General features: G+C 43.7%; 2 protein-coding genes across 5 annotated transcripts in view; both read right to left on the bottom strand.

Moving 5' to 3' along the window:
* The window catches only part of CHD8 (chromodomain helicase DNA binding protein 8), a 74,916-nt gene extending 73,057 nt beyond the window's left edge, over positions 1–1,859 (bottom strand). For 2 of the 3 annotated variants that reach the window (XM_084767329.1, XM_084767332.1), the window contains exon 1: positions 1,703–1,859. The gene's annotated coding sequence lies outside the window, so the exon portion shown is untranslated. The remainder of the gene's footprint in view (positions 1–1,702) is intronic. The other variant, XM_084767331.1, reaches the window with a different exon arrangement.
* A 3,126-nt stretch (positions 1,860–4,985) lies between these two features.
* Positions 4,986–27,087, bottom strand: RAB2B (RAB2B, member RAS oncogene family). Of its 2 annotated transcripts, XM_084767368.1 has the most exons (8): positions 26,949–27,087; positions 26,640–26,711; positions 22,780–22,847; positions 12,382–12,464; positions 12,095–12,187; positions 8,988–9,099; positions 8,069–8,137; positions 4,986–7,027 (listed from the first exon to the last, which is right to left on the bottom strand). In XM_084767368.1, exons 1-8 carry the CDS (start codon positions 26,992–26,994, stop codon positions 6,920–6,922), a joined length of 651 nt encoding a protein of 216 aa, XP_084623494.1. In that variant the 5' UTR covers positions 26,995–27,087; the 3' UTR covers positions 4,986–6,919. The 2 variants fall into 2 exon arrangements, with proteins under 2 accessions (XP_084623494.1, XP_084623495.1); XM_084767369.1 differs by lacking the exons at positions 26,640–26,711; positions 26,949–27,087 and adding an exon at positions 26,473–26,606.
* Between the last annotated feature and the right edge of the window lie 84 nt (positions 27,088–27,171).

Here is a 27,171-nt window from a genome sequence, read left to right as displayed (position 1 = left end):
GGGCTACATGACACTGTCTCAAAAACCAAAATAAGCTGGGAGGTGGTTGGGCAGCACTCGGGAGGCAGAAGCAGGTGGATCTCTGTGAGTCTGAGGCCAGCCTGGTCTACAAACTGAGCCCAAGGCAGCCAAGGCTACACAGAGAAACTCTCTAGAAACAAACCAACCAACAAACAAAACAAAACAAACAGGGCTTGTTGGCTCTCTTATTTCGGAGTCTCTTGTCTACCTACCCTACCCACCCACACACACCCTCATGGCCTGCAGAACTAAAGGATCTATCACCCAAGAAAAAACAAGGTAACAACAGCAAAAGCTGCCCACTTCTCGCCATAAGAATTTGATTACAACTTGTGGAACCTGCTAGGAGACCATACAAAGAAATTTCTAGCGGGAAAACATTCTGTAATTAAGAAGGCCGGGCGTGATGGCGCACTCCTGTAATCCCAGCACTTGGGAAGCAGAAGCAGGCGGACCTCTGTGAGCCAGCCCAGTCTACAAAGTGAGTTCACGACAGCCGCCTTTAATCCCAGCACTGGGAAGGCAGAGACAGGAGGATCTCTGTGAGTTAGAGGCCAGCCTGGTCCAGAACAAAACAAAACAAACAAAGAACCCGAGATCCGTCCAAAACAGAAAGGAAAAAGAAAAGAAAAGCATCCAGATTACAAACTCATTTTTTAGTATCTGATGTGCACCCCCCGAAAACGATCTCAGATGACACTAGAATAAGCCAATGAGAGAATCTCTTGAGTCACCAAACTCAGAACAGAGATTAGGTGACAGCGATGTGATGTTGGAAGGATGCAGCTTCCTCACATGTGTCCCACTATGTCTCTTTAAAAAAAAAAAAAATTACGTAGTGTTTAACAACTGACTTCTGGCTCACTTTGCTCGCTCACTGCAAAGGCACATACCTCTTCTGGGAAGCCTTTAAGGACGACGCCAGGGCTGCCCCCCTTTAAGAGGAGCTGCTGCGTATGCACAGTTGCAGCAATGGCAGGCACTTTTTTTTTGAGACACCAGAGACAGGTAAATTAAAAATTAAAAAACAAAACAAAAAATAGTATTAGCTAAGAGGCAGGAGGGGGGGAGGTCATCCCCTAGTGAAGACTTTACATAATGTGTCAGAAAACCAGAGAGCCCAGCACACCTGTCAAGGAAGACAAGACTTGAGCGGTTTCCCCATCATCTCTACTTTGCAACAGCCCCACAGAAATCGGGTACATAACAAATCTGCACACGTTCACCCCAGGCTTTCCTACCCACCATTTACTAAGACAGGAGAAGAAGAAGAAGAAAAAAAAAATGCCAAACAAAAATAAAACCCTAGCCTCACACTTCGGAGTCCAAAGTATGGAGTGACTTAACCGAGCAGGGGAGTTTTTCTTCCTGGGAAGGAGGAAGAGAACAAGGCAACTGCCTCTAATGTGCGCCTCGCCGCCCAGCAGGGCGATGACAAGCTCCGAAACTCCACGGTGGCCCCAGCGGCTGCCTCGCGGCCGGTCTCAGCACGGCCCCGCGGCCCGCACGGTCCCCAGCGCCGGCCTCTCACAAAGGACAGTGGTTCAGTCCCGAGCATCCCGCACCTGACCGCCGGGACCTGCGGCCGCATGGGTGCGAGCGAGGACGTGGTACCCCACCCACCACCGGCCCGGGCTCCGGCAGAGGGCTTGGTGGGAGGGCGCGCGCGCCGCAGGCTTACCTGAGCCACTCCCGCGGCTTCCTTCCCCGGGCAAGAGTTGCAACCCACCGTCCCGGAGAACAAGGCGCCTTCCGGCGAAGCACGGCCAGCCCTCGCCGCAAGCAAGCTTGCTAGGCCTCCATGCTCTTGGGCCCGCCCACCGTCGTCCACCCACCAATGGGAGGGCCGGAACTGGGCGCCATCCAGGAAGTCTCGGCAGGGTTGGGAGGTCCTGAGGCTTAGAAGGGTACGTAGGCAACCGCAGATATGCCTGATTGGAAATCGGGAAGGGCCCGGGTTGGCAGGGCCGGCCTCTGACCCCAACCGCTGGGGGCGCTGCGAACCGGAGCAGCACCTGCTACCTGTCTCGGGAGGCCATCTTGGGTCGGCTGGCTCGGTGAACCCCTAATGATCCCTTAGAGGGATTTGAGGCCCCTTTTGGAGTTCTGTTGGTTCAGCCCCAAATACTGTTCCTTCCATATACTCACGATGCCTCTCAGTCAGGGCGAGGAACTCTAGAATAGTCTTGAACGTGCCTAGAAGCAAGCCTCACTACCCTCTCACTTAGATGTAGGAATGAAGCTGTTTTTTTTTTTTTTTTATCAAAGAAGCCGACGATCAGCTTTTCGGATGCCACTTCCTAGGGTAATCCTTTTATAAACAGGATTAGCAACACATAATCGCCACAGGTTGTATGGCCTTTCTGCCTGCTTTTCTATGCATCGGATACAAATCTCCCAGTGTGCTTAGTATTTTGAGACAAGGTCTCAAAGTATCACCGAGGCCTGGGACAAAAAGATACGGAATTTAAGGCATGAGCCGCCACGCCCTGGCCGCGTGTTCCGACTGAGCAACTAAAAATACTGAGTCATTTAGTTATAAACAGGAGTAAGTGAGAAGTTTCACTTAAGAAATAAACAACCTTAAGTTCAATAATTTCAAACTATCTACGAGTACACACAGGGTAAACAAGACTTAAAGGACCATTGACAGAGTCATACTGGAAAGAAGCAAAGTTTCATAGTAGGTAAAACTGCACTGAAAAAGGTATTCCTGCATTTTCTAAAGTTCTTCGGACTAATTTCCATACAAAAAGTTTGGTTCTTTTTTTATTTGTTTGATTTGATTTGTTTAAAGGCCAGTATTTGGAAAGCTGGAGCAACACGGCAAAAACTACAAAACTTGTTTTTAAACAGATTTACTACCCAGGGAGGTCACCCCACGCTTTTAATCCCAGCTCTTGGGAGGCAGAGGCAGTCCTATCCCACCCACTCTCTCTCTTTTAAAGTTTTTTAAAAACAGGGTTTCTCTCTTTAGCCTTGGCTGTCCTGAGACTCACTCTGTAGACCAGGCTGGCCTAGAACTCACAGAGATCCTCCTGTCTCTGCCTTCCCAGTGCTGGGATTAAAGGCGTTCACCACCACCGTCCTGCAGGCTCCTAAATTCCAGGCCAGCCTGATCTACAGAGTTCCAAGACAGCCAGAGCTACTCAGAGAAACCCTGTCTGGGGGAAAGTATTTCTATTATCTTTTTAATTATGTGTATACGTACGTGCATGAGCGGGGGTGCTAGCAGGGAGCAGAAGTGTGGGATCCCCTGGGAACCTGAGTTATAGGGGACTATGAGCCACTCAACAGGAGCGGCCGGGAGCTCAGCTCTGGTCCCCCGCAGGATCCGTACATGCTTGACAGCTGGGCTGACTCGTCTCATGGATGGAGTCTTTTCAGTCATTAGAGTAATTTGCCAAGCAATATATCATTGTGCCCATGACTTTAATCCCAGCACTTGGAAGGTGGAGGCAGGCGGAGGTCTGAGTTCGAGGCCAGTTTAGCTTAGTCTATAGGGCAAGTTCAAGGACAAAAGACGGGGTTACACAGAGAAACCCCTTCTTGAAAAACAAAAGAATAACAAGAACAAGGGGGAGTCATGTGAATATTTTATGAGGAGATAAGACTATACTGAACAAAATCTCCTGGTCAGATTCGTTTCTAGCTCTAAATGCCACTGTATAACTTGTATAAATTTGACCCGCTAAGAATTAGTAGAATATTGTGTTTATGTGCAAATGCAGAGGTATAATCTTAGTTATTAATGGTTTCTATAATAAGTGCCTATTATCCTTCGAGTTATTTTCTGGTACAGAATACAAGACCCACCAACAAAGGAAGTCATTATAAGCACTGTAGAAAGAGGGAAAATGTCTGATCCAATGATTTCTGCTAATTACACTGATTTGTTGCTATAAATTATGATTTGCTGTGTTTATGATTGCAAAAGCTAATTGACACCCAGAATGTCTCATAATTACTATTCAGCACAGAGAGGTGGGAGATATTTCTGTATTAACTCATGACCACTTAACTCAGGTCATGAATTTATAGCCATTTTTTTTCCTTTCAAATTGTCAAAAATACCAAGTGTAGGTTATAAAATGTAATAGAATTAGATGTGGGAATTAGCTTTTTTTTTTTTTTTTAGTGCTCAAAAAAAAAAATCAGAATGGTTCTCTCTCATCACTGAGGATAACAGCTGCAGGCAAAATACTGTCTTCAGCCAATTCTCTGATGCTTGTGAACTGCTAAACAAAATTTGGACAGTAAAGCAAAACTTTCCAACAGAACTACAACATTGATGTGTGTGCTGGAACATTCTGTACTCAGGAGGCTGATACAGGACGATCGGGAGTTCTAGGACACCCTAGTCTGACTGAAAATGAAAGAGAAAAAAGAAGGGAGAGAGGGAAGAAGGAAAAATAAAAAGTACTAAACATTGTGCTCAATTTTGTGCCTGGTGAGGGAGCAGGCAAAATGCAAATTCAACCAGCACTAGAGCCTCTTGGAATGAGGTGGAGTTAAGACAAAACACTAGGAGCACAACCGCCCAACACCTAGTGTGTCCAACGCCCGATGTCTTCTCACTTCCTGTGGTGCAGGGTTAATCTGACTGCTACTCCTAGGAGCAGAATTGAGTGTAAAGCCAGCTCTAAGAGGCATCTTTGGAGCAATATTCTAGGAGGATATTCTCCATTTACATCCAGGATGTGATCAGAAATAACATTGGAGGGCCAGGTGGTGGTGGTACACGCCTTTAATCCCAGCACTCGGGAGGCAGAGGCAGGGCCAGGCGGTGGTGGTACACGCCTTTAATCCCAGCACTCGGGAGGCAGAGGCAGGCAGACCGCTGTGAGTTGGAGGCCAGGCTGGTCTACAAAGTGAGTCCAGGACAGCCAAGGCTACACAGAGAAACCCTGTCTCGAAAAACCAAAAAAAAAAAAAAAAAAAAAAAAAACCACAGGAAACAGAAGCAGCTTGGATCATGCATATGTTTAATAGCAAAACAGTCATTAACAATAAAAATTAGAAACTTTGGTGAGACTTCAGTGCTGTGAAAGGAAATGAGACAGGTAAAAAAGATAGCAACTGACGCAGAAGGTGGTCTAATGAATGAATGAAGCAAAAGCAACGGCTAAAACAGTATTATATACTTAAGGAGGGGGTGAAGAGTTATCTACTTATCTGAGTCTCAGGAGCAGGCATTCTTACTATATGCTGCACAAAATGGCGGCAGTGAGTTCCAGTGAGGCAGGACGCAGAGCAACAGAGAACCAGAAGTAGATGGGAACGTTTGAGCTACAATTACAAAGACATGGCGGCTCTTTGTTTCTTCTAAAGCCTACAGTTGTAAAGTATGTCACTAACATTCAAGCTCATGAGCTGCACAGGGTACAGTACAGGATGGTGGGATGGCTTGGGATGACACGGACCCTGCTCTCAGAGAGCTTACACACTTTATGAGACAGACAGCACTCTCCCACTCTAAACCACTACAAAACACACTTAAAAAGTAAAACATATACAAATAAATATACATATTAATAACATAGGAATGCTAAGGGGTACTGTGTTAATAATTGCTTAGGACCCCCTAAGTCAGTCAGTAAGGGATCGGCTTTTTTTAAAAAAAAGTCAATATAATGTTAGTAGAAGGCAGAGCATGTGTCAAGGTATAGGAGTTGGAATAAATGTGTTATATTTAGTAAGCCAATTAGCTTGATTAGAATAAAAGTCTAATAGATCTTGTTAGGGAGTATGCCCAGCTACTTGGGAGTCTGAAACATTTGGACTCCAAATTAAAGGCCTGCAAGTTCAAGGCTAGCCTAGGCAACTTGCCTCAAAACAAAAAGAAACAGAGAAGGCTCCTGAGGGTACAGCTCAGTGGTACAGCACTTACCCTATATTTGATCTCCAGCGCGCGCACACACACACACACACACACACACACACACACACACGAGCCAAAACCAAAAACTGAAAGTGGCAAGAGAAGGAAAGAAGATGAAACAGTAGAGATCAATTTGGTAACAGAGACTGTAAAGCTAGAACTGGCCCCCTAAACAAAAAGAACAATTAACGTTTTCTTAGGTCTAGTACCAGCTTGCTCTCCAAGCTCTGTAGTCAAGAAACAAGAACTAGCAACAAGAGAGGCCAGCTGGCCTAGCCTAAGCATGGGGCTCCAGACCCCTGTGAGAGATGCTGTATGTGTGTGTGTGTTGGGGGGGGGGCTGGGCTCCTGAGGAGTGATACTTCAGGTTGAGCACACACAGTAAGAAAGAAGAAACTAGCAATGAGACAGTACAGAGGCACCCGGCTCCTATAGGAACTCTTGTGAAATGACAGGCAGGTTTCCAAGGCAAGGAGATAAACTCAGTGAAATTACTATATACAGATCCATCATTCTAAGGCTATCCAGACCCTTAATCCTAAATGATCAGTCAGAATAGCCTTCACCCCAGTAACTAAAAATTAGGTGAGAAACAGATTTATGTATTTTTTCCTTTCTCTCTCTTTATTTTGGCTCTCTGAGACAAATGGCCTAGTGTTATTGATGTAGCCCAGACTGACTTCCAAAGTCCTGGCAATCCTCCTGAGAGCTAGAACCACAGATATGTGCCGTAACACCTAGCAAGCAGAGATACTTGTTTATTTTCCAACTTCTGTGACAATCAACTTTGATCCTAACATTTTAGAAATTAGAGGATGAAAAGAGCCCTAATCTATATGAAATGCTCCTGTCCCCAAAGGGCCCAATTTTCTTCTGGTGTTTTAAGTGGAAGGGTGAAACATCACACATTGAAAATAGGCCACTCTCAGACAAAGTAAGACCTCTTTCTTTAAGCTGATTGATCTGAAGCTGTTCCAGGAGTGGAAAAAAAAAAAAAAAAGAGTCCAGGTCAGATGTTCAGCAGCAGCCAGAGTCAGACCCTACGTCACAAGAGTTCCGCTGAGAGGAACTTGGTCCTGTTGCTGTTGAAATTGATTGCTGGGGCCCAATCTTGATGCCATTTGCCTGGAAAAGCAAAAAGGCAACAATTTCCACATCAGTGCTGAAGTGCGTGAGAGAAGGACAGGGATAAGGGAGAACTTTTTAGTTAAATTTTTGTTGGTGGTGGTTTTTTTTTTCTTCTTCAAGACAGGGTCCCTCTGCGTAGCCTTGGCTGTCCTGGACTCACTTTGTAGACCAGGCTGGCCTCGAACTCTTTAAATTCTATGAATCGTGCTCTCTAGCCGAACTGCTGTGGGAGAGTGACATGTAGCGGGTGAGGGTGAAATGCCTGGCTGGGAAGCGAGCCACAGCTGGCCAGAGGTGGCTTTTGCCTGTTTTCAAGGTCACTGCTGCACATACACTTCATAGCTATGTACAGAGGGAATGACTGCGCATTGCTAGGAGGGCTGCGGGCAGCTCGGCAGGGGAATATCTGCCATGTCAGCGTGAGGCCACAGTGCAGAGCCATAGAAACCATACCGGAGCCTGCTGGGCATGGCAGCCCACCTGGGGTCCCAGCCCTTGGAGGCAAAGACAGGGAGTCCTAGAGCAACTGGCTTGCCAGACCAGCCTCAATGGCGAGCTCTGGCTTCAGCAGAGACCCCGCCTCAATGTGTAAGGTGAATAGTGATGCAGAGAGACACCTGTTGTCAACTGTGGGCCTTGAGATGAACACCCATCCGTTCATCTACACACATGAGCATGCATATGTACACATGTGCACCACATACACATACATAAGCCAAAAAAAAAAAATCTTTTTAAAGAGTAAGTGAAGCAAAAGAATTGACCTGGCATATTAGCATATGACTTTTTTGTTTTGTCCCAGAGGTTTTCACTCCTAAGCAATTAAGAATTATTATTCTCTTATATTCTAGAGTAGTAAGAAACTGAGGTCAAGGAGAAAAACTCTTATAAGTCTGCAGACCACCAACTTATCTCTTTCAGCACTATGGGGCTCCGATGAGAGAAAACTAGACATCTGGGGACATCAGGGCAGGCATGATGACATTCTAGGGAGCTTCTATCAAGGTGACTGCCAATTCCAACCCAAACCTTTCTCACCTCATTGTGGACATCAAATAAACCCTGCTGGATCTTCCTATATATTTCTTTGGCTGTATTAATGAAGGCCTGAGGAGAGAGAAATAATTTATAAGTTTTAAACTTAAGTAGAGAGGTAAGAGAAATAGAAATACTTTTTAATTGATTTATTTATGATGTATACAGTGCTCTGCCTACATGTATTCCTGCACACCAGAAGAGGGCAGTAGAGCACATTCTACATGGTTATGAGCCACCATGTGGTTGCTAGGAATTGAACTCAGGACCTCTGGAAGGGTAGTCAGTGCTCTTAACCTCTGAGCCATCTCTCCGGCCCAGAAATATTCTTATTTGGACTCCTAAAGTGAATTAAGAATCTGGTTGTGATGCCAGGCATGGTAGCGCATGCCTATAATCACAGAACTGGGGGAGGCAGAGGAAGGCAGATCAACTGTGAGTTTGGGGCCAGCCTGCTCTACAAAGCAAGTGCAGGACAGCCAAGACTACGTAGATAAACCCTGTCTCAAAACACCCCTACCAAACCAAAACAAACCAAAACCCCACATTGAGTAGAGTTGATAAAAGGGGATCCTATGGTGTTCAGGCACTGATGTTCCTAGGCCATAGGCTAGTAGCCAGAGCAAATACAACATATACACTTAGCTGGCTTCATAACGAGGGTAGTTTCTGTCAGATTCCCAAGTAAGGTGATGTGTAAATAACAGTGGTGTCTAAACCATATGTAGCAATTAATGTTATGCAAGGCAAAAGCAAACTCTTGGAACTGGAGTGAAAGAGAATGGGACGATTCCCTTGGCAGGAGACGGCCACTGTGAGCACAGCGCATTCTCCTTTGTCACGACCATGGAGAAAGGGAACGTGACAATGACGGGACAGCAGCAGTGGCCCTCCGAGCCGCCCGCCCGGCTTCTTCTCTAACCTCTTCAACATTGCAGGCTGTCTTGGCCGATGTCTCCATGAATATAAGGCCGTGCTCCCGAGCGAAGGCCTCGCCTTCCTCTCTTTTCACATCCCTTCGGGATTCCAGATCACTGTAAGGGATAAATTCAAAGGACACTTTAAAGATTTAAGAGAAGGGGGTAACTACAGTCCTACAGGATCCTACAGCAGTTTAAACCTGCCCGTTGATGCCTGACAGGTGTCGATCCTACACGACACTCTTCTGTGGAGACTTCTGTGGTCTCTTGGGATTTACTACTCAGACTTAGAATAGCTTCTGCATGGCTGAAGATAGTACTGTTCTCTGTTACAGAGAGAGAGGTGAGCAACGCTTGGTCACTCAAGGTACCTGTGCCTTTTCAAGTGGGATCCAGGACAGCATGGAGTTATAGGTAATGGCAAGCCACGTGATGTGGATGCTGGGAGAATTCAGATTCTCCGCAAGAGAAGCAAGAGTTGTTCACACCCTGAGCCCTCGATCCAGCCTGTTTTGGGTTCACCTAGCCCAGGCTAATCTCCATCTCTCTATGTAGCCAAAGGCAGCTTTAAAATCCACCTTGGCTCCACTCTCCACATCTTGGGATTGCATGACGATGCTTGGCTTATGGGTTTGACTTTTTTACTATATTTATTTAATGTGTCTGTGCTTCTCAGTGTGTATGTGTGTACACATGCGCACTGCTAGCACCATGGTGTGCACATGGAGGTAACAGGACAACCCTCAGCAGTCACTTCTACACTTTTACCATATAGGGCTCAGGGACTGAACTCAGGTTGTCATGGTTGGTGGCAGGTACCTCCACCCACCAAATCACCTCACTGGCCTTGACCTAATTTTTGAGACAGGGTTTTTGATCCATAGGACAAGCTAGCCTAGAACTCACTATACAGCTCAGGCTGGTCTCAAACTTGTGAATTGCCTGCCTCTGCCTCATAGTGCAAACAGATACATACCACTAAACCTAGGTTATTACACCTGTCTTATTACACCTGGCTTAGATCTAACTAAGAAGCAAAAATTTCTTCTTAAACTGGAAATACAGCGTTGCCAAAAATGTAAACTAATGGGCTGGAGAGATGGGGCAGAGGTTAAGAGCACTGTCTGCTCTTCCAAATGTCCTGAGTTTAATTCCTAGCAACCACATGGTGGCTCACAACCATCTATAATGAGATCTGACGCCCTCTTCTGGCTGGCAGGTGTACCTGCAGGCAGAGCACTGTATACGTAATAAATAAATTCATTAAAAAAAATTTTTTTTAAATGTAAACTAGAACCCTTGTGAATTGCTGTTGGAATCCAAAATGGTACTGCTTCAATGAAAAACACTACGGTAGGTCCTCAAAAGTTAAACACAGAATTACCATGTGATCCAGCAATCCCACTGGTTATGCAGCCAAACAAACTCAAAGCAGAAATTTGACCAGATAATATTTTTGTTCCCATGTTCATGACAATATCAGTCACAATAGTCAAAAAGTGGCAGCAGCCCAAGTGTCCACAGAGAGATAGAGAAATGAAAGGTGGTAATAATAAACATTATAATCCCCCAAAGGGAGTTCTAATGATGCTATAACATGGACAGAGCTTGAAGACATTATGCTAGATAAAATAAGGCACTCATAAAAGCACAAGCATTATGTAATTCTACTTACATGAGGGGCTTAGAATACTTTTAACAAAGGAATGTAGGAGCTAGGCATGATGGTATACTCCTGTAATCCCAGCACTCTGGCCTACGTTATATAGTGAGATGGAGGCCAGCTAAGGCCCTGTTTTAGCAGCAGCAGCAGCTATAACAACAACCAAACAAACAAAACAAAACAAAAACAGAAAGAAAGGAAGAAAATAAGAAAGAATGGTAGTTGCCAAATGCTGAGGAAGGCACTGAGGGTAAGAGAGATGACAGAATTAATGGTTTCAAAGTCTGAGAAAGGCTGGAGAGATGGCTCAGAGGTTAAGAGCATTGACTGCTCTTCCAAAGGTCCTGAGTTCAGTTCCTAACAACCACATGGTGGGTTACGACAATCTGTAATGAGATCTGGTGCCTTTTTGTGGCAGGCAGGTGCCCATCTGGCCAGAATACGGTATAAATAATAATAAATCTTAAAAAAAAAAAAGTCTAAGGAAATAAGAAGTTCTGAAGATGGATAATGGTGAGGTTTGCAGAATAATTTTAGTATGTTTAGGGCTACAAAATACTCTAGGAAGTAGTTAAAATGGTAAATTTTATGTAATCTTATCATTGTAACATTTTCTTTTTCTTTCTTTTCTTTTCTTTTTTTTCCCCAGTTTTTCAAGACAAGGTTTTTCTGTGTAACAGCCCTGGCTGTTTGGGACTCACTTCATACACCAGGATGGCCTCGAACTCTCAGAAATCCACTTGCCCCTGCTGCCTGAGCGCTAGGATTAAAGGCAGGAGCCACCACACCCAGCCATTGTAACATTTCTTACTAAACTAATACATTAAGAAAGTCTGAACCGGGCATGGTGGCGCATGCCTGTAATCCCAGCACTTGAGAGGCAGAGGCAGGAGGATCTCTGTGAGTTCGAGGCCAGCCAGGTCTACAAAGTAAATCCAGGACAGCCAGGACTATAAGAGAAACCCTGTCTTGAAAAAAAAAATAATAACAATAAAGAAAGAAAGTCTGGATATCAAGAAATCCAAAGTCAGCCCATCATGGTGGCACAGGCCCTTAGGAGGCTCTCAGGAGGCAGAGGCAGGTGAATCACTGTGATTTTGAGACCAGCCTGGTAACAAGTAAGTCCAGGACAGCCAGGGCTACACAGAGAAACCTGTCTTGAAAAACCAAAACAAAAAACAAACAAACAAACAAACAAAAAAAAACAGAAAAGAAACTCAGTATCAGCCAGATGGCGCATGCCTACAGTCCCAGCCTTTCGAGGTAAAGGCAGGAAGATGGCGCCATGTTCTGGGCCAGCCTGGGCTACAAAGTGAGTTCCAGGCCAATCAGGGCTACTTCAGAGAGACGCTGACTCCAAATCAAAACAGAACTAAACAGAACAAAAGGAAACTGGTACTGACAGGAGACGTTTGCTGTAACTAGTGTTTATAAAGACAGATTTACCTCTTATTCCCGATCAGCATTATCACCATGTTCGAGCTCGAGTGCTGGCGGGCGTCCTCTAACCATGAGGTCAGGTGGTTGAAGGTTTCACGTCTGCAGCGCAACAGTTGAGAATGTTGGTCAGGAGTCTGTCTCAAAAAGCCAAGTTGCTCCACATACACGAGAAAGGGAGGTTTCAGTGTGCAAGGAAGCAGCAGTCCCTACTCCGTGCCCTTGGCAGAAGCCGCAGCGAGGGGACAGCTTTAGGAGGCCAGGCCCGCTCCCCTCCCGCACTCCAGCCGGCTCACCTTGTGATGTCGTACACCAGCAGTGCTCCGGCGGCTCCCCTGTAGTAGGAACGGGTGATAGAACGGAAGGACTCTTGCCCAGCCTTTACCATCAACATGGCAACAAAAAATCCCAGTAAAACTAGGTTATTTCCAGAGAAGTGACTTGCTCACATGCCACCCTAAAACAGAAGATTTAACTAAAGAAAGAACTTGTGCTAGATTATAAATCATCATCATCATCATCATCATCATCATCATCATCTAAGGGAAGGGCCCAGGTGGGCTATTTTTCAATAAAAAAGTGACTGAGATCTCAGGTGGGTCAGGTACCACTCCTTATGAGACTGTCCAGCAAACTGTTAGATGCTCATTATCCTTAGGTCCCACACACACTCAGTGCCAAGCACGACACCAACAACTTTCACAGACATTTCCTGATACCCCTTAGAGTAAAAGTGGGAATGGGGCTGGAAAGTCAGTCCCAAACATGATGTTGAATACACTACGTTGCTTTTTCTGTTTTTATTCATCTGTAAAAAAGAGAACAATTATTTTAGAATGCCAATACCCTGACCACTGGAAGGCACATTCCAATGCAGCAATGCAGAAAACCAGATATAAGCAAGTGAGCCTATGCAGAGCAGTTCTGGGCGCCTCTCTGGTAACAGCAAGAGCACTTGGAAGTTCCTTGCTGGGATCTTGTGTGGGGTAGGAATAAGGAACAGGAAGTGATGTCCAGTACCTGGAATAGCTTTCCTCAAAAGAACCCTGCTCAGTTAGACTGGTGGGGCATGCCTTTAACCCCAGCATGTGGAGGCCGGGGTCAGCCTGCTCTACAGAGGGAGCTCCAGGATGGCTAGGGCCACACAGAGAAACTTCGTCTCAAAAAACCAAAAGAAGAAGGAAAATAATAAAAAGAAAGGAAGGAAGGAAAGAAGGAAAGAAATTCTGTTCAAAATCTTATCTCATTTCTGAAGGGACCCCAAAATATTGACTTATTTATAACTGAGCAATTAATTCCCCCATACCCTAAATACTTTTCTTTTCTTTTCTTTCTTCCTTTCTTTTTTTCTTTTTCTTTTGGTTTTTTGAGAGAGAGAGTTTCTCTGTGTAATAGCCCTGGCTATCCTGGACTCACTTTATAGACCAGGCTGGCCTGGAACTCAGAGATCCGCCTGCCTCTGCCCCACTGGGTGCCACCATGCCATGCTACTTTTGTTTTCCTAATATAATGAATAGTTCCTTTATTTTATTTTTATTTAAGGGAACTACAGTGTCATTTAAATATAAACACTGGGCTGGTGAGATGGTTCAGGTATTAAGAATGCTTACTGCTCTATTAGAAAATAGAAGTGTTGTTGTTTTGTTTTGTTTTTCAAGATAGGGTTTCTCTTTTATTCTTGGCTGTCCTTGACTTGTTTTGGAGACCAAGCTGACCTCAAACTCACAGAGATCTGCCTGCCTCTTCCTCCCGAGTCCTGGAACTAAAGGTGTACGCCACCAAGCCCAGGTTGAGAATAGAAGTTTAGACCCCAGAACTCATACTGGACAGCTCACAACACCTGTAACCCTAGGATCCAATGCACCTTTCTGGCCTGTGTACACACCTTACACACATGCACACACACAGACATAAACAGAAACAGCCTGCTGTGCTGATGCCTGCTTCTAACACTAGTACTCAAGAGAATGAAGCAAAAGAAGAAATCTGAGGCCAGCCTGGGCTTCACAGACTGTCTCAAAAGTACAAATGTGAGGCCAGCCTGGGCTACACAGACTGTCTCAAAAAAGCAAGACAAAAGACCACACAAAATAATTTACATGTTGAACCAATCCTGTTAGAAAAGTTTTCAAATTTTTAGAATAATTTCTCCCCATAAAACCTGGAAAATGAAAGTTATTATTCATATTCTATCACCAGGAAGATTATAATGGAAATATGAGATATAAATGGGTTTTTGTAGTATACCACCAGCTGGTAATAATACTCATTCTACAAACAACATTATAATTTTTGTTTAAAATTTATTTAATTTTATGTGTATGGGTGTTTTGCCTGCGTGTTTGTATGTACACCATATGCATGTCTGGCATCTGTGGTGGTCAGAAGGCAACACTGGGTCCCCTGGGGCTGAATAAATGGGTGGTTATGAGCCACCATATGGGTCCTGGCGATCGAGCCCAGGTCCTTTGTAAGACTAGCAAGTGCTCTTAACCACGGAGCCATCTCCAACCCCTACAATAACATTTTAAACTATTTATTATTGTTGCTGTTGTTGTTGCCTAGCAGTGTATTAGGATTGGTAAGAGACAGTCACATATATGTAGTGGAAAGTTTTGGTGGCTCGTTGAGATTGTCCACAGCAGCAAGCTATGCCTTGTGCAGGCTGAGAGGGGCTCTTTGCCAGCCTCAGAAAGTTTCATTCTGAGTACCCTGCAGAGGGAATAAATGCTAGAGCCCAGAGAGAGACAGAGACGGGGAGTTCCGAAATAGAATGCTGCTGCTCCATGCTGTTGCTGGCTCATCCTTCCGCTGTGTTTGCTGTCACTGTTGCTGGACGGCTGAACATCCTGATGACTGAGATTGGTACTGCTGCAAAGAACCCAATGATCCACCTGTGCAAACTATGGCAGCAGCCAAGCGCAATACGTGCAGTAAACTTCGAACCCCCTACCCAGATCTACCCAATGGACAGGCTGTTCTTCACAGTTGAGTGGAGAGTGGGGTCTGACTTTCACACGAACTCTGGTGCCCCATATTTGACCATGTCCCCTGGATGGCGAGACCTGGTGGCACTCAGAGGAAGGATAGCAGGCTACCAAGAAGAGACTTGATTCCCTATGAGCATATACAGGGGGCAGAAATCCCCCTCAGGAACAGTCATAGGGTAGGGGAATAAGGGGAAAATGGGAGGGAGGGAAGAATGGGAGGATACAAGGGATGGGATAACCATTGAGATATAATATGAATAAATTAAAAAAAAAACAAACCCAATGATCCTAACCAGCTGTTAGTAGTAAAGAGATCTATGTTCCCTTCCCTTCTAACCTTCTTTCTCTGTTACCTAGTGTTGGGGGGTTAGAAGGGAAGTAGAGGCATAAGAAATCTAATTATAATAGATTAAAAAATATTCACAACACATATATAATCTCATTTATTCTCCTACTAGCCCTAAAGCAGACTGATATTATTCTCCTTTAAAAATAGGGAAATAGGGGTGGAGAGATGACTCAGAGGTTAAGAGCACTGACTGCTTTTCCTGAGGTCCTCAGTTCAATTCCCAGCACCCACATACATGATGGCTCACAACCATGTGTAATGTGATCTGATGCCCTCTTTTGGTCTGCAGACGCACATACAGACAGAGCACTGTATACACAATAATAAATACATCTTTTTTTAAAAATGGGGGAAATAAAGCTCAGAGGGACAAGTAGAATAACTGACCAAAAATCAAACTCAGAGCCACAATACTTCATAGCACAGAAGCGGTACAGTCTAAATTGGGGTAAAAATGTAAGAAAAGATGGTTTAGTAACCTACAGTGACTTTCTCCCCAGATACACAACCTCTGTAGTCATCATGCAATTGCTTAGCCTTTTACCGGTAATTCTAGAAACACTTTTAAGATGTGAAAAGCACCTTCGTCCACTAAGAAAACTCGGTAGATTTTCATATTTACTCTGACATAGTACTCCATAGCTCTTCTGCGGTCCTGTTTTTGCTTTTCTTACTTTTTGTTCTCTTTTAAGCTACTTGATAACTTCTCTCCTTCCTCCTCACAGGGTGAGCTGGCACACACTAATGTCTCCGCGCTCAGGAGGCCGAGGCAGAAAGAGTGAGAATGCCTCGCTAGCCTCAGCTCCACAGTGACACACTGTTGCAAGCAAGCGAGGTGAGGGTGGGAGGTAGTGGTGGATGTTGCGGGAATGGGGGTGGCGGATGACACACAAAAAGACAGTCATAGTCTTGCTTCCAGCTGGCCATCAGAAAACAACATCAAATCTCTACTTCATCTCAGTCAAGTTCATGAACACTTGGGAGCCAGTATAGTATGCTGGGAAAACTGTCTAGTTCAACTTAAGTGGGTCCATATTGGTCTCAGATATCCTTGGCCATGCTCAACTAAAAAGAAAACTCACATGGAGTTTTCTTGTTTGGGGATTTATTTTGTGAAACTTGGTCTCTCTGTAGCCTTAACTGGCCTACAAGTCATGATGTAGCTCAGGCTAGCCTTGAATTCAAGGTGCTCCTGCCTCAGCCTTTCAAGTACTGGCATAGGGGTGGTTTGAATGAGAACAGTCCCCACAGGCTCATATGTGTGAGTGCTGGGTCCCAAGTTAGCAGAACTGTTTGGGAAGGATTAAGGGGTGTGGCTTTGATGGAGGAAGTGTGTCACTGGGGGTGGGCCTTGAGGTTTCAGAAGCTCTCGCCAGGTCCAGTGTTCTTCCCTCTCTGCCTGTGGCCTGCAGATCAGCATGTAAAGTTCCAGTGCCATGCCTGTCTCCTTCCCACTGTAATGATCACTGACTAGCCCTCTAAAACTGTAAGCAAGCCTCCAATTAAATGCTACCTGTTATAAGAGTTATCTTGGTCGCTGGGCATGGTGGTGCATGACTTTAATCCTTGCAGCAGAGGCAGGTGGATCACTGTGAGTTCGAGGCCAGCCTGGTCTACAAAGCAAGTCTAGGACAGCCAAATTCTGTCTAAAAAAAAAAAAAAAAAAAAGAAAGAAAGAAAGAAAGAAAAGAAAAGAAAAAATAAAGTTATCTTGGTGATGATGTCTTCTTATAGCAGTTGAACAATAACTAGACATAGATGCCAGCAAGCCATCACACTAAGTTGAACATGAAGGCTTAATGAAGAGAATCTACAGCTTTTCAATTTCTCCCAAGTGAGAGCAAGATATCTAGTTTGAAATATCAGCTATCAGGCAGATACTTGGCTTTTTTTGTTGTGGTTTTGAAATTTTGTTTGCTTTTGTTTTTAGGGTTTTTATCGGTTTTTGCTTTTGAGACAAAGTCTCGCTGTCTTGGCTGGCTCGGAAGTCTATGATTCTATGTGGTCCAGAGAGGCCTCAGCAGGGCCCACCTTCCTGTCTCCTGAGTGATGGCACGCATCACCATGCCAGGCTCGCCTTGTGGTTCTGAGGATCCTACCCACATACCCATACAACTGTGCCCCTGAACGTTCCTCATGGCCAACCAATTCTCATGCAAGCACTTTGGGAAAAGAACAAAAAGCCAACAACACGGCCATAACCATATTACTAACTAGCATCTACTAGATTTTATTCTTGGCACTAAAACATCTATTTTTTTTTTTAATTCAGGTGTGGTAGCACACACCTGCCATCCCAACATATGGAATAGAAGCAGGAGTGTTACTCACAAAGAAGGTTAATTTTGATTCATTGATGTAATATTTTGTATATTGATACAAAAGTAGGTTTAATTTTGGTACCTTAAAATGAAATTCAAATTTGGTACTGTTCTTCACACATTTTATTTCTACTCTAATATGAGGTATTATACACATACAGCTCAATTAATACATACTGTACTTTCAATAGTCTGATAGTGTTATTGTAGGCTGTTTAGGATAATTAAGTAATACAAATCAATTGTTGATTAATTCATAGTCTTGTCAAGTATAAAAACATACATGCTAGGTTTAACAGATATGATTCCATAGATAGATATGGTAAAATAGATAAGGTCTTCAAAAACCTCAAAGACCTACAAAATATGACATTTAAAAACATTTTTACTATTTTAAGGATTCTTTGACAATAAGACAGGTTAACTCCTGACAGTACCCAGCCTAACACAGAAGATGATAAACACTGGGCAACCTCCCTGTGGAGGTGGCTTTGAGTGTGACAAGACAGCCACTGGGCAAGAATGTCCTCATTTTCCCCCAAAAACAAAATTCTGCCCAAAATGGACAAACTTAGACACAGACAAATCTGATGGCCAGACTCTGCCAAAACAAGATAAACAAGTCCTCAATGGTTCCTACTTCACAAATATGTCTGTCAGATACACTAGGCTAAAAGATTAAAGATAATGCTCCAACATTATAGAAAGTTTTGGGTGTCTATTCAGACAATAAACCGTCTCTGTCATTTTTTCATTTTAGAAACTACTAACCTACACTTTCCTTTTACTCAGGTAGTTAAATTTATTCCTTCTTAAGTCTCTAATGGGGTTAAAAACCAAATAGTTAATTTTAAAAGTAAACTTAGTTGTTTTAAAAATTAAAAAAAATACTTTTAAGTCTAGATAAATACTTTTAGGTTAATAAATTTAAGCTTTAATAAATATTGATTTAGATTCAAAATTTTAAATTTACCAAAATAAAATAGATAATATTTTCTATAAGGTTACCAAATAAGTTTTGATTAAAAATTATATATAAGACTTACTTATTGGTTTTTATAATTTTTCATAATTGTACTTACTATATATTAAAATGGCCTTTTTTATAAACAAAAACAGATGTTAGCAGATGGTCTGGTTTTTTTTGTTTTTGTTTTTGTTTTTTTTTATTGTATATGAGTGTTTTAGCTGCATGTACTCCTGCACACCAGAAACGGACACCAGATCGCACTACAGATGGTTGTGAGCCACCATGTGGTTTCTGGGAATAGAACTCAGGTCCTCTGGAAGAGCAGTCAGTGCTCTTAACCTCTGAACCATCTCTCCAGCCCGCCCTCCACCCACAGGCCCCAACCCCCACCCCCACCAGCCTGGTCTGGTGTTTTTTGATGCTAATTGCTGCTTGCTGTCTCTGACCCACCTTTTGTTTAATAAAAAGCCACCCCACTTGGGCAGGGCAGAGGTGATAGGTGGGGCTAGGAGTGAGAGGAATTCTGGGAAGAAGAAAAAGATTGCCATGAGGAAAAAGGAGAGAGACCTAAAGAAAAGAGAAAAAGGCTACCATGGGTTAGAAGGAGGAGAAGCACGTGGCCAGCGTGCATGGAAAATCCGGCCCAAATAAAAAACATGAACAAATATATGGGATTAGGGAAGTAGCTTGATAAAAATTATTAAAAACAAATACATGGATCCCATGCCTAAGGCCCTACTATAAAAAGTAATTTTAAAAATTGATATCTGCCCTGCCCCAAGTTAACTAAGGCTATTTTAAAATATAACAAGCGTCTGTGTCTTAGTTGATTACTAGCCGGGCCTACAAATAATACAGATAATTTTAAAACACTACAGGAGGATAAGGAGTTCAAGGTTATCCTTAGCTGCAGCTGCCTGGGTGACTATCTTTAAAAAGAAAAAAGTTGTCAGGTGTGGTGGCGCACGCCTTTAATCCCAGCGCTCTGGGGGCAGAGGAAGGCGATGACTGTGAGTTTGAGGTCAGCTTGATCTACAAAGCAAGTCCAGGACATTCAAGGCTACACAGAGAGACCCTGTCTCGAAAAAACCAAAAGAGAAAAGAAAGAAACAAGGGGGCTGGAGAGGTGGCTCAGAGGTTAAGAACACTGTCTGTTCTTCCAAAGGTCCTGAGTTCAATTCCCAGCAACCATATGGTGGCTCACAGCCATCTATGATGCAATCTGGGCCCTCTTCTGGTATGAGTACTGTATAAATAATAAATCTTTAAAAAAAAGAAAAGAAAAGGAACAAGAAACAGGAAAAAAGTTAAGTAATATTGATTGAAGTCAAAGAGGTAGAAGCTACATATACTGGTCGTTATACCCACTGGCTTTACTTTTTGCTACTTTGTAAGAATTTATGTGTTGACCTTTGGGTGGTGGATTCCCCCATTAAATTGGAAATATAAAACGTAAAAGATAATAAAAGCTGAATTGCAATATCCAGTTGGGGGGTAAATAATGACAATGAACTCACAACCGTGAGAGAAGGGAGTATGTAGCAACTTATTAAAACATAAGGAGTAAACCTCAAAAATAAAGTAATATTTCTTAGGCTTTATGGGGGTGGGGTGCTGCAAACAAAAACTGGCCAAACGAGGCAGGTCTTAAAGTTACACTTGCCTGTCTGGAGTTAAATACTGTTAGTGATATGAAGTGATTCATAATCTTAGGATCAACACAACCTAAAATGGTGGAAGAAAGATCTGACAGAATAGGATGTGGCCAACTTTCATCAGAACAGAGAGGAAAGACAGGTAATGTAAAAGAGAGCAGCGCAGAGGGAGAGGAGAGGAGGTTTTACCAGGACAGGTTTTTTTGTTTTGTTTTGTTTTTCAAGACAGGGTTTCTCTGTGCAGCCTTGGCTGTCCTGGACTCACTTTATAGACCAGGCTGGCCTCGAACTCACAGCGATCCACCTGCCTCTGCCTCCCGAGTGCTGGGATTAAAGGCGTGCGCCACCACGCCTGGCCAGGACAGTTTTATACAGACAGGTTAAAGAGAGAACAAGCTAGACACAGGTGAAGACAGAATGAGCCAGAGAATGAGAAGGAGCCAGAAGATTAGAACAGATTATTAGAGTTAGCTTGAGGCCAAGCAGAGCAATCCAGTCAGCATCTCAGGCAAATCTGATTGAATCAGCCAACTTGGAGAGGCACTTGAGCCAGAACATCTGAGTTGAACCAGCCAGCCAGAGCTCAGAAGGAGCTGGAAAGGGGATCTTGTTCGGCACTAAGTCTCCAAGAAGACAATTACATCTGGTGAATAAAAGTTACTCTTCCAATCAAATAATAAGAATAAACAAAAACAAGAAGAGATTTTAACTGAACATTATGAATCATGTTCTAGTTCTCTTTAACTAGAATAGAGACTACGATGTTTTCCTTTGAGGAAAGAACAGTATAAATTAAATGAAATATTGCACACAAAAGCAATGTATCTACAGATTAGGCAAAATTTCGCTAAACTAAGCAAACTTTGATAGTACTTCATTGATTAAAACTTAAAATACAGGCAATTTTTACCTTGAATTCTCATTTCTGGGCAAATAATCTACAGAAAATCTCAACTATTTGCATAAAATTGTAATAGTAAGATTTTGGGGGGGTGGGTTTCAAGACAGGGTTTCTCTGTGTAGCCTTGGCTGTCCTGGACTCACTTTGTAGACCAGGCTGGCCTCGAATTCACAGCGATCCGCTTGCCTCTGCCTCCCGAGTGCTGGGATTACAGGCGTGCGCCACCACGCCCGGCTAAGTAAGGATGTTTAGTGAAGCTGTGCAATGGTTGAGAACTAGAAACAGCCTTAATATCCGTCAGTGCAGTGGAGGCCGCCTACACAGACACATGATACAGACATTCTGTGACTATGCAACTGTTCAAAGAACTGAGGCAGATCTGTATTTACTGATATTGAAAAATCCCTAAAATATGGAAACCACTCTACAAAAAGACACTATAAAAAAAACACTACTATGTCTACTCTTGTCACAATTCTATATATATTAATACTAATGAAAACAAAAATCCTAGGCGGGCAAGATAGCTCGAAGCACTTGAGCGAAGCACTTGTCATGTAAGCCCAACAACTTGAGCCTGACCCCTGGAAGACTTCCTTGAAAAGGGAGAAAGAGAACCACTTCAGAAAGCTGTCATCTGATTTCCACATGCACCAGGTTGTGCGCGCGCACGCGCGCGCGCGCACACACACACACACACACACACACACAGTTTCTAATTCTTAAAATGCTACCATTAACTTGCATCTACCCCCTACCCCGTCTCACAACGCCCCCCCTTACACACACACACACACACACACACACACACACACACACACACACACGTATCATCTATCTATATCTACCTATCTATTTATTTACTCATTTTATTTCATTTAGACAGATCTTACTCTGTAGCCCTGGCTGTCCTGGAACTCACTCTTGCAACCAAGCTGGCCTCAAACTCACAGAGATCCTCCTGCCTCTGCCTCCCCAGTGCTGCACTTAAAGGTATGTGCCACCGCTGCCTGGCGGGCAAATTCTATTTATTTATGAATTTAAATGTACACTGAATTTCTCTGGCAGAGAAGCAACAATGTGAACTATAAAAGGATCTTATGTAAGGGGACATTCATTTTTTCCTATATAAATGTTTATCTTTTTTTGTTTTTGTTTTTTCACTGTATTGATTGCATCTCTTTTATTTTATTGTGTTTTTTTGAGACTGCATTTCTCTGTGTAGCCCTGGCTGTCCAGAAACTGTCCGTGAAGATCAGGCTGTAGATCCACCTGCCTTCACTTTGCCACAAGTTGAGTCATTAAAAAAAAAAAAAAGAAAGAAAAAAAAAAAGACACTTTTTTTGACCTATCTCAGTATGTTACCCTCCCGGCCTGACCTTTCTTGACCTTCCTGCCTCATCCTACAGTTTTAAAACTACAGGTGTACAGCACCACACACGGCTGCATTAGCTCTTATTGTTATAATTGGGTCTTGGTCTGATACTAGATGGTTTGCCCTCTCTTACCGTATCCCAGATTTGCAGTTTGATTTGCTTTCCATCAATGTTGACCATACGTGCTCCAAACTCCACACCTGTCAGTGAAGGCCAAGAAAATGAACATGACTGTCAGGGACACACACATGCTACTCTGGAGGCGCACCCTTTTCCCCAAAGGGTCATAATGAATCCTTTGTCTCCGCTCACTTCAGTCCAATACTGGTGTTTAACTGTGCCAATTAACCCTGTGTTCCTTTTGATTTCTTTCCTAGAATTAAAAACCCATGGACTCAGGGTGGTGCTCACCTGATACAGTATTGGCCTAGAATGCACAAAGCCTGGGATTCATTCCCCAGACCCACACAAAATTGAGCCCAGGGCTGGAGAGATGGCTCAGGAGTAAGAGCAAAGCAATGTATGTACTTCTTGGACCGGAACTGGGTTTCTTACACCCTCATCAGATAGCTCACAACTGCCTGTAACTCCAGCTCCAAGGGACCCGATACCCTTTTTCTGGCCTCCATGGGCACCTGCACACTCATGCACACACATGCTTGGCACACACAGCCCAGAACCCCTTAACTGGACGTAGCATGTAATCCTAGCTCTCAAGATGTAAAGGCAGTAGGAACAGTAGGATCAGAAGTTCAAGGTCATCATCTACTTGTATAGCAAATACAAGGTTGGCCAAGTCAACACAGGGGAAAAAAATGCACTCTGCAGCTATAGGTATAAGTCAAGAATAGTGCAGTTGCTTAGCACCGAGGGCTTTCGATTTAATCCTCTGTACCCAAAATAAACAAGTGGATTCTAAGTGATAACGACCTAAGGAGGATAAGGGACCAAAGCTAATTAAGATCAAACACAAATATTCTCACTGTTCTGACTTCATAATCAGGACAAATTTTGCTGTATTAAGACCGTGGTGGGCTAAAGAGATGCCTCAGCGGTTAACAGCACTTGTTGCTCTGGGAGAGGACCAGAGTTTGGTTCCCAACACCTATGTCTGGTGTCTCACAACTCTCTGTAACTCCAGCTCCAGGGGATTCAACAATCTCTGGCACTTGCAGGCACTTGTGCACACATGTGCAAATAGACATGCACATACATACAAATAAAATTTTAAAAATAAATCTGGGGGTGATTGCCAGAGCCAGTTCTGCTTGTAGGTCTAGTTCTACAAATTCTGGTAATAGACCACGTTCGATTTATTATATAATATATAATATTATATAATTATATATTATATATTTATTATATAATTAAATGAATAAGACTTTATGCCAGGCAGAGGTAGGCAGATCTCTGTGAGTTCAAGGCCAGCCTGGTCTACAAAGTGAGTCCAGGACAGCTAAGGATACACAGAGAAACTCTGTCTCAAAAAACCAAAACCAAACCAAACCAAAAAAACAAAACCTGATGATAACTAAGGCTCTGTCTAGATTATCTTTTATTAGCCTTAAGAAAAGGGGCAGTGCAGTTACTGTAACAACTTGCAAATAGTATCTGAGGAATGTGTACTTACTACAAAGCAAGTTCCAGGACAGCCAAGGCTACACAGAGAAACCCTGTCTAAAAAAATAAAAATTACAAAGCTGTCAGGCGTGGTGGCGCACACCTTTAATCCCAGCACTTGGGAGGCAGAGGCAGGTGGATCGCCAGCCTGGTCTACAAAGCGAGTCCAGGACAGCCAAGGCTACACAGAGAGACTCTGTCTTGAAAACTCCCCCCCCCCAAAAAAAATTACAAAGCTACAATTCATAGAAAATGGACAATTCTCTGAAAAATATAAAACTAAAAGAGATGAATAAATTCTTAGGAATGTTAGTTTATACTGAAAGCTGACTAGGTAATATTTAATTCTGCATTTTTTTTCAAAGAACTTTGTTTGAAAGTATTTGGCTTTTTTTAGACTTTTTAAATTTTATGCACATGTGTGCCTCGTCCCTGTGGCAGCCAGAAGAGGGCAGAGGACTCCCTGCAACTGGAGCGGCAGATGGTTATGAGCTGCCATGTGGGTGCTGGGAATTGAACCCTTGTTCTCGGGAAGAGCAGGCAGTGCTCTTTACTGCTGAATCGGCTCTCTGACCCTCCTGAAAGCGATTTCTCCCCCCAGGCCGGCTCCAGCTGCTTTTGATCCCTTGAAAGCATCTCTTGACAGGGCCTCAAAGTGCCCGGCAGTTCTGTGTACGAAGCAGCACTTCTTCACTGCAGTTCTAAAACCATTTTCATTTGCAGGTAAGGAAGCTGCCTAAGAAACCAGCTTCAAGGACAACGTAACTTCAACCACCAGTAATTCCCAGAACGCACTGGAAATAGCCTCTCTCAAAGCAGCATGTGGAAACTGGCAAACTGATATGGCTTTTGGTATTTTTCTATTTCAAGGCAAAACTCATCTCTTTCAAGGACAATTTTTTTTTTCAAGTTGTGTTAAAAACACTGCATCATGGGCTGGAGAGATGGCTTAGAGGTTAAGAGCACTGACTGCTCCTCCAAAGGTCATGAGTTCAATTCCCAGGACCCACATGGTGGCTCACAACCATCTGTAACGAGATGTGGCATGCAGGCACACATGCAGGCAGAATATCATATACATAATAAATAAATAAACAAATCCTAAAAATCTGCAGCATAAGCAGATAATTCATCCCCTTCATATTTACATATAGTATTTTGCACATAGCATGAGAAATTCATATTTTCAAGAAAAATGGCTAATCTAGCTTACCTTCAGGTATGATACGGCATCAATTAAGTCATCCTATGTAGATATACTCCCTTTATATGGAATATTTCTACTTTAAAGTGCTACAATCTATAAGAAAGATATAAAAATTGCTTCTAAATACTTGTTACCTCAACAAAAATTGAAAGGTACTTTTTGAAAAAAAAAGTCACTGTCAATTTTTCTTTTTTTCAGAACAGTAAGAATGTAAATTTTTTTGTTTGTTTTTGGATTTTTGTTGTTGTTTTTGAGACAAGGTTTCTCTATGTAGCCTTGGCTGGCCTGGACTCACTTTGTAGACCAGGCTGACCTCAAACTCACAGTGATTGATCCACCTGTCTCTGCCTCCAGAGTGGTAATTCTTGTTTTTTAAGACTGCACTTTCAAAGAGTAAAAAACAAAAACAAACAAACAAAAACCACAGCCTGAGTGTAGCAGTGCATATCTAATCCCAGCGTTTAGGAGGTGGAGGCAGGAAAATCAAAACTTGTTCAAGGTCACTGTCAGGTTATACGCTGAGTTCAAAGCCAGTCTCGGCACAAAAAACGAAATTATTAAGCTTGTGTGATGGTGTATGCCTGTAATCATCCACCAAACAGCACTCGGAGCTGGAGGCAGGATCTCTGGGACTTCACAGCCAGGGTAAATTATAGGGTGAATGTGAGGCTAGCATGGACTACACAGCCAGAACCTGCCTTAAAAAGGAGAAAGAAGGTGAAGAGGGAAAAGGAGGCAGAGGAGGAAGGGCTGGGATGGCTATTACATTGGCTTTTCCGTCTCCAACACACACAGCAAAATCCTACGTCGGTGTTTGAAGAACATGTGAGGCTGGTAGTTAACCACAAACTACAAATGAGGTTTTTTTGCTTTTGTTTGTTTTTGAATAAGCAGTCTTGTTTCTGTGGGATTTCCCATAAGTATACAAGTTGCATTTGAAGGGGGAAAAAAAAGTCCACAGCAACTAGTGTTTATCGTACACCCACCTCTAAATTTACCTTTCAGTTATTTACTCTCCGTTTGCCAGCTTTTACCGTTGGTCCATATACCATAATTTCGGACTAAGGTAGCAAGAAGTTAACTTTCTAGAATTCTGAAACTTTCTTCCTTTAGCAGCTCAGGCCAGCTGGCTTTAATCTGTTCTGGAACGAGCGGATACGCTTACCTATTGTGAGGTCGTGCACCGGCTGGAACCTCTTGTCGGTGAACTGGAGGAGGAGACATGACTTCCCCACACCTGAAAAAGGACGGCGTGTGTGCAGGTGGCGCACGCCACCCGGGAAGCCGCTAGCTCCCGGGGCTGGGCGCAGGGTCGGAGGCACCGGCGGAGCCCCGCCCCCCCCGGAGCTCGCCCCGCCCCCTCGGCTCAACCCCGCTCGCCCGGCCCACTCGCCTCGCCCCGCCCCGCCCCCAGGCCGATTTCGGAGGTGGGATTCCCCGCCCCAGCCCCGGAGGCGGTCCGCCCGCGGGTTACCTGTGTCTCCGATGATGATGTACTTGAAGAGATAAGCGTAAGTCATGGTCCCGAGGCGTCTGTGTTCCGGGTCCGCCCGATTCCTACAGCCACTTACCTCCGACCTCTCTAGCCACTCAATCTACCGAGCTCCTTATTTGCCTCCGCTCCAGCCCTTCTAGCTCACGCCTCGTCTCTATTGCTCTCCCCGGAAATCCTCGCTGGATCCCGAGTACCCGACGCC

This window comes from Acomys minous, assembly GCF_964271855.1.
Source record: "Acomys minous genome assembly, chromosome: 18".
Taxonomy (NCBI): Eukaryota; Metazoa; Chordata; class Mammalia; order Rodentia; family Muridae; genus Acomys; species Acomys minous.
This window is presented reverse-complemented; position numbering and strand designations above follow the sequence as displayed.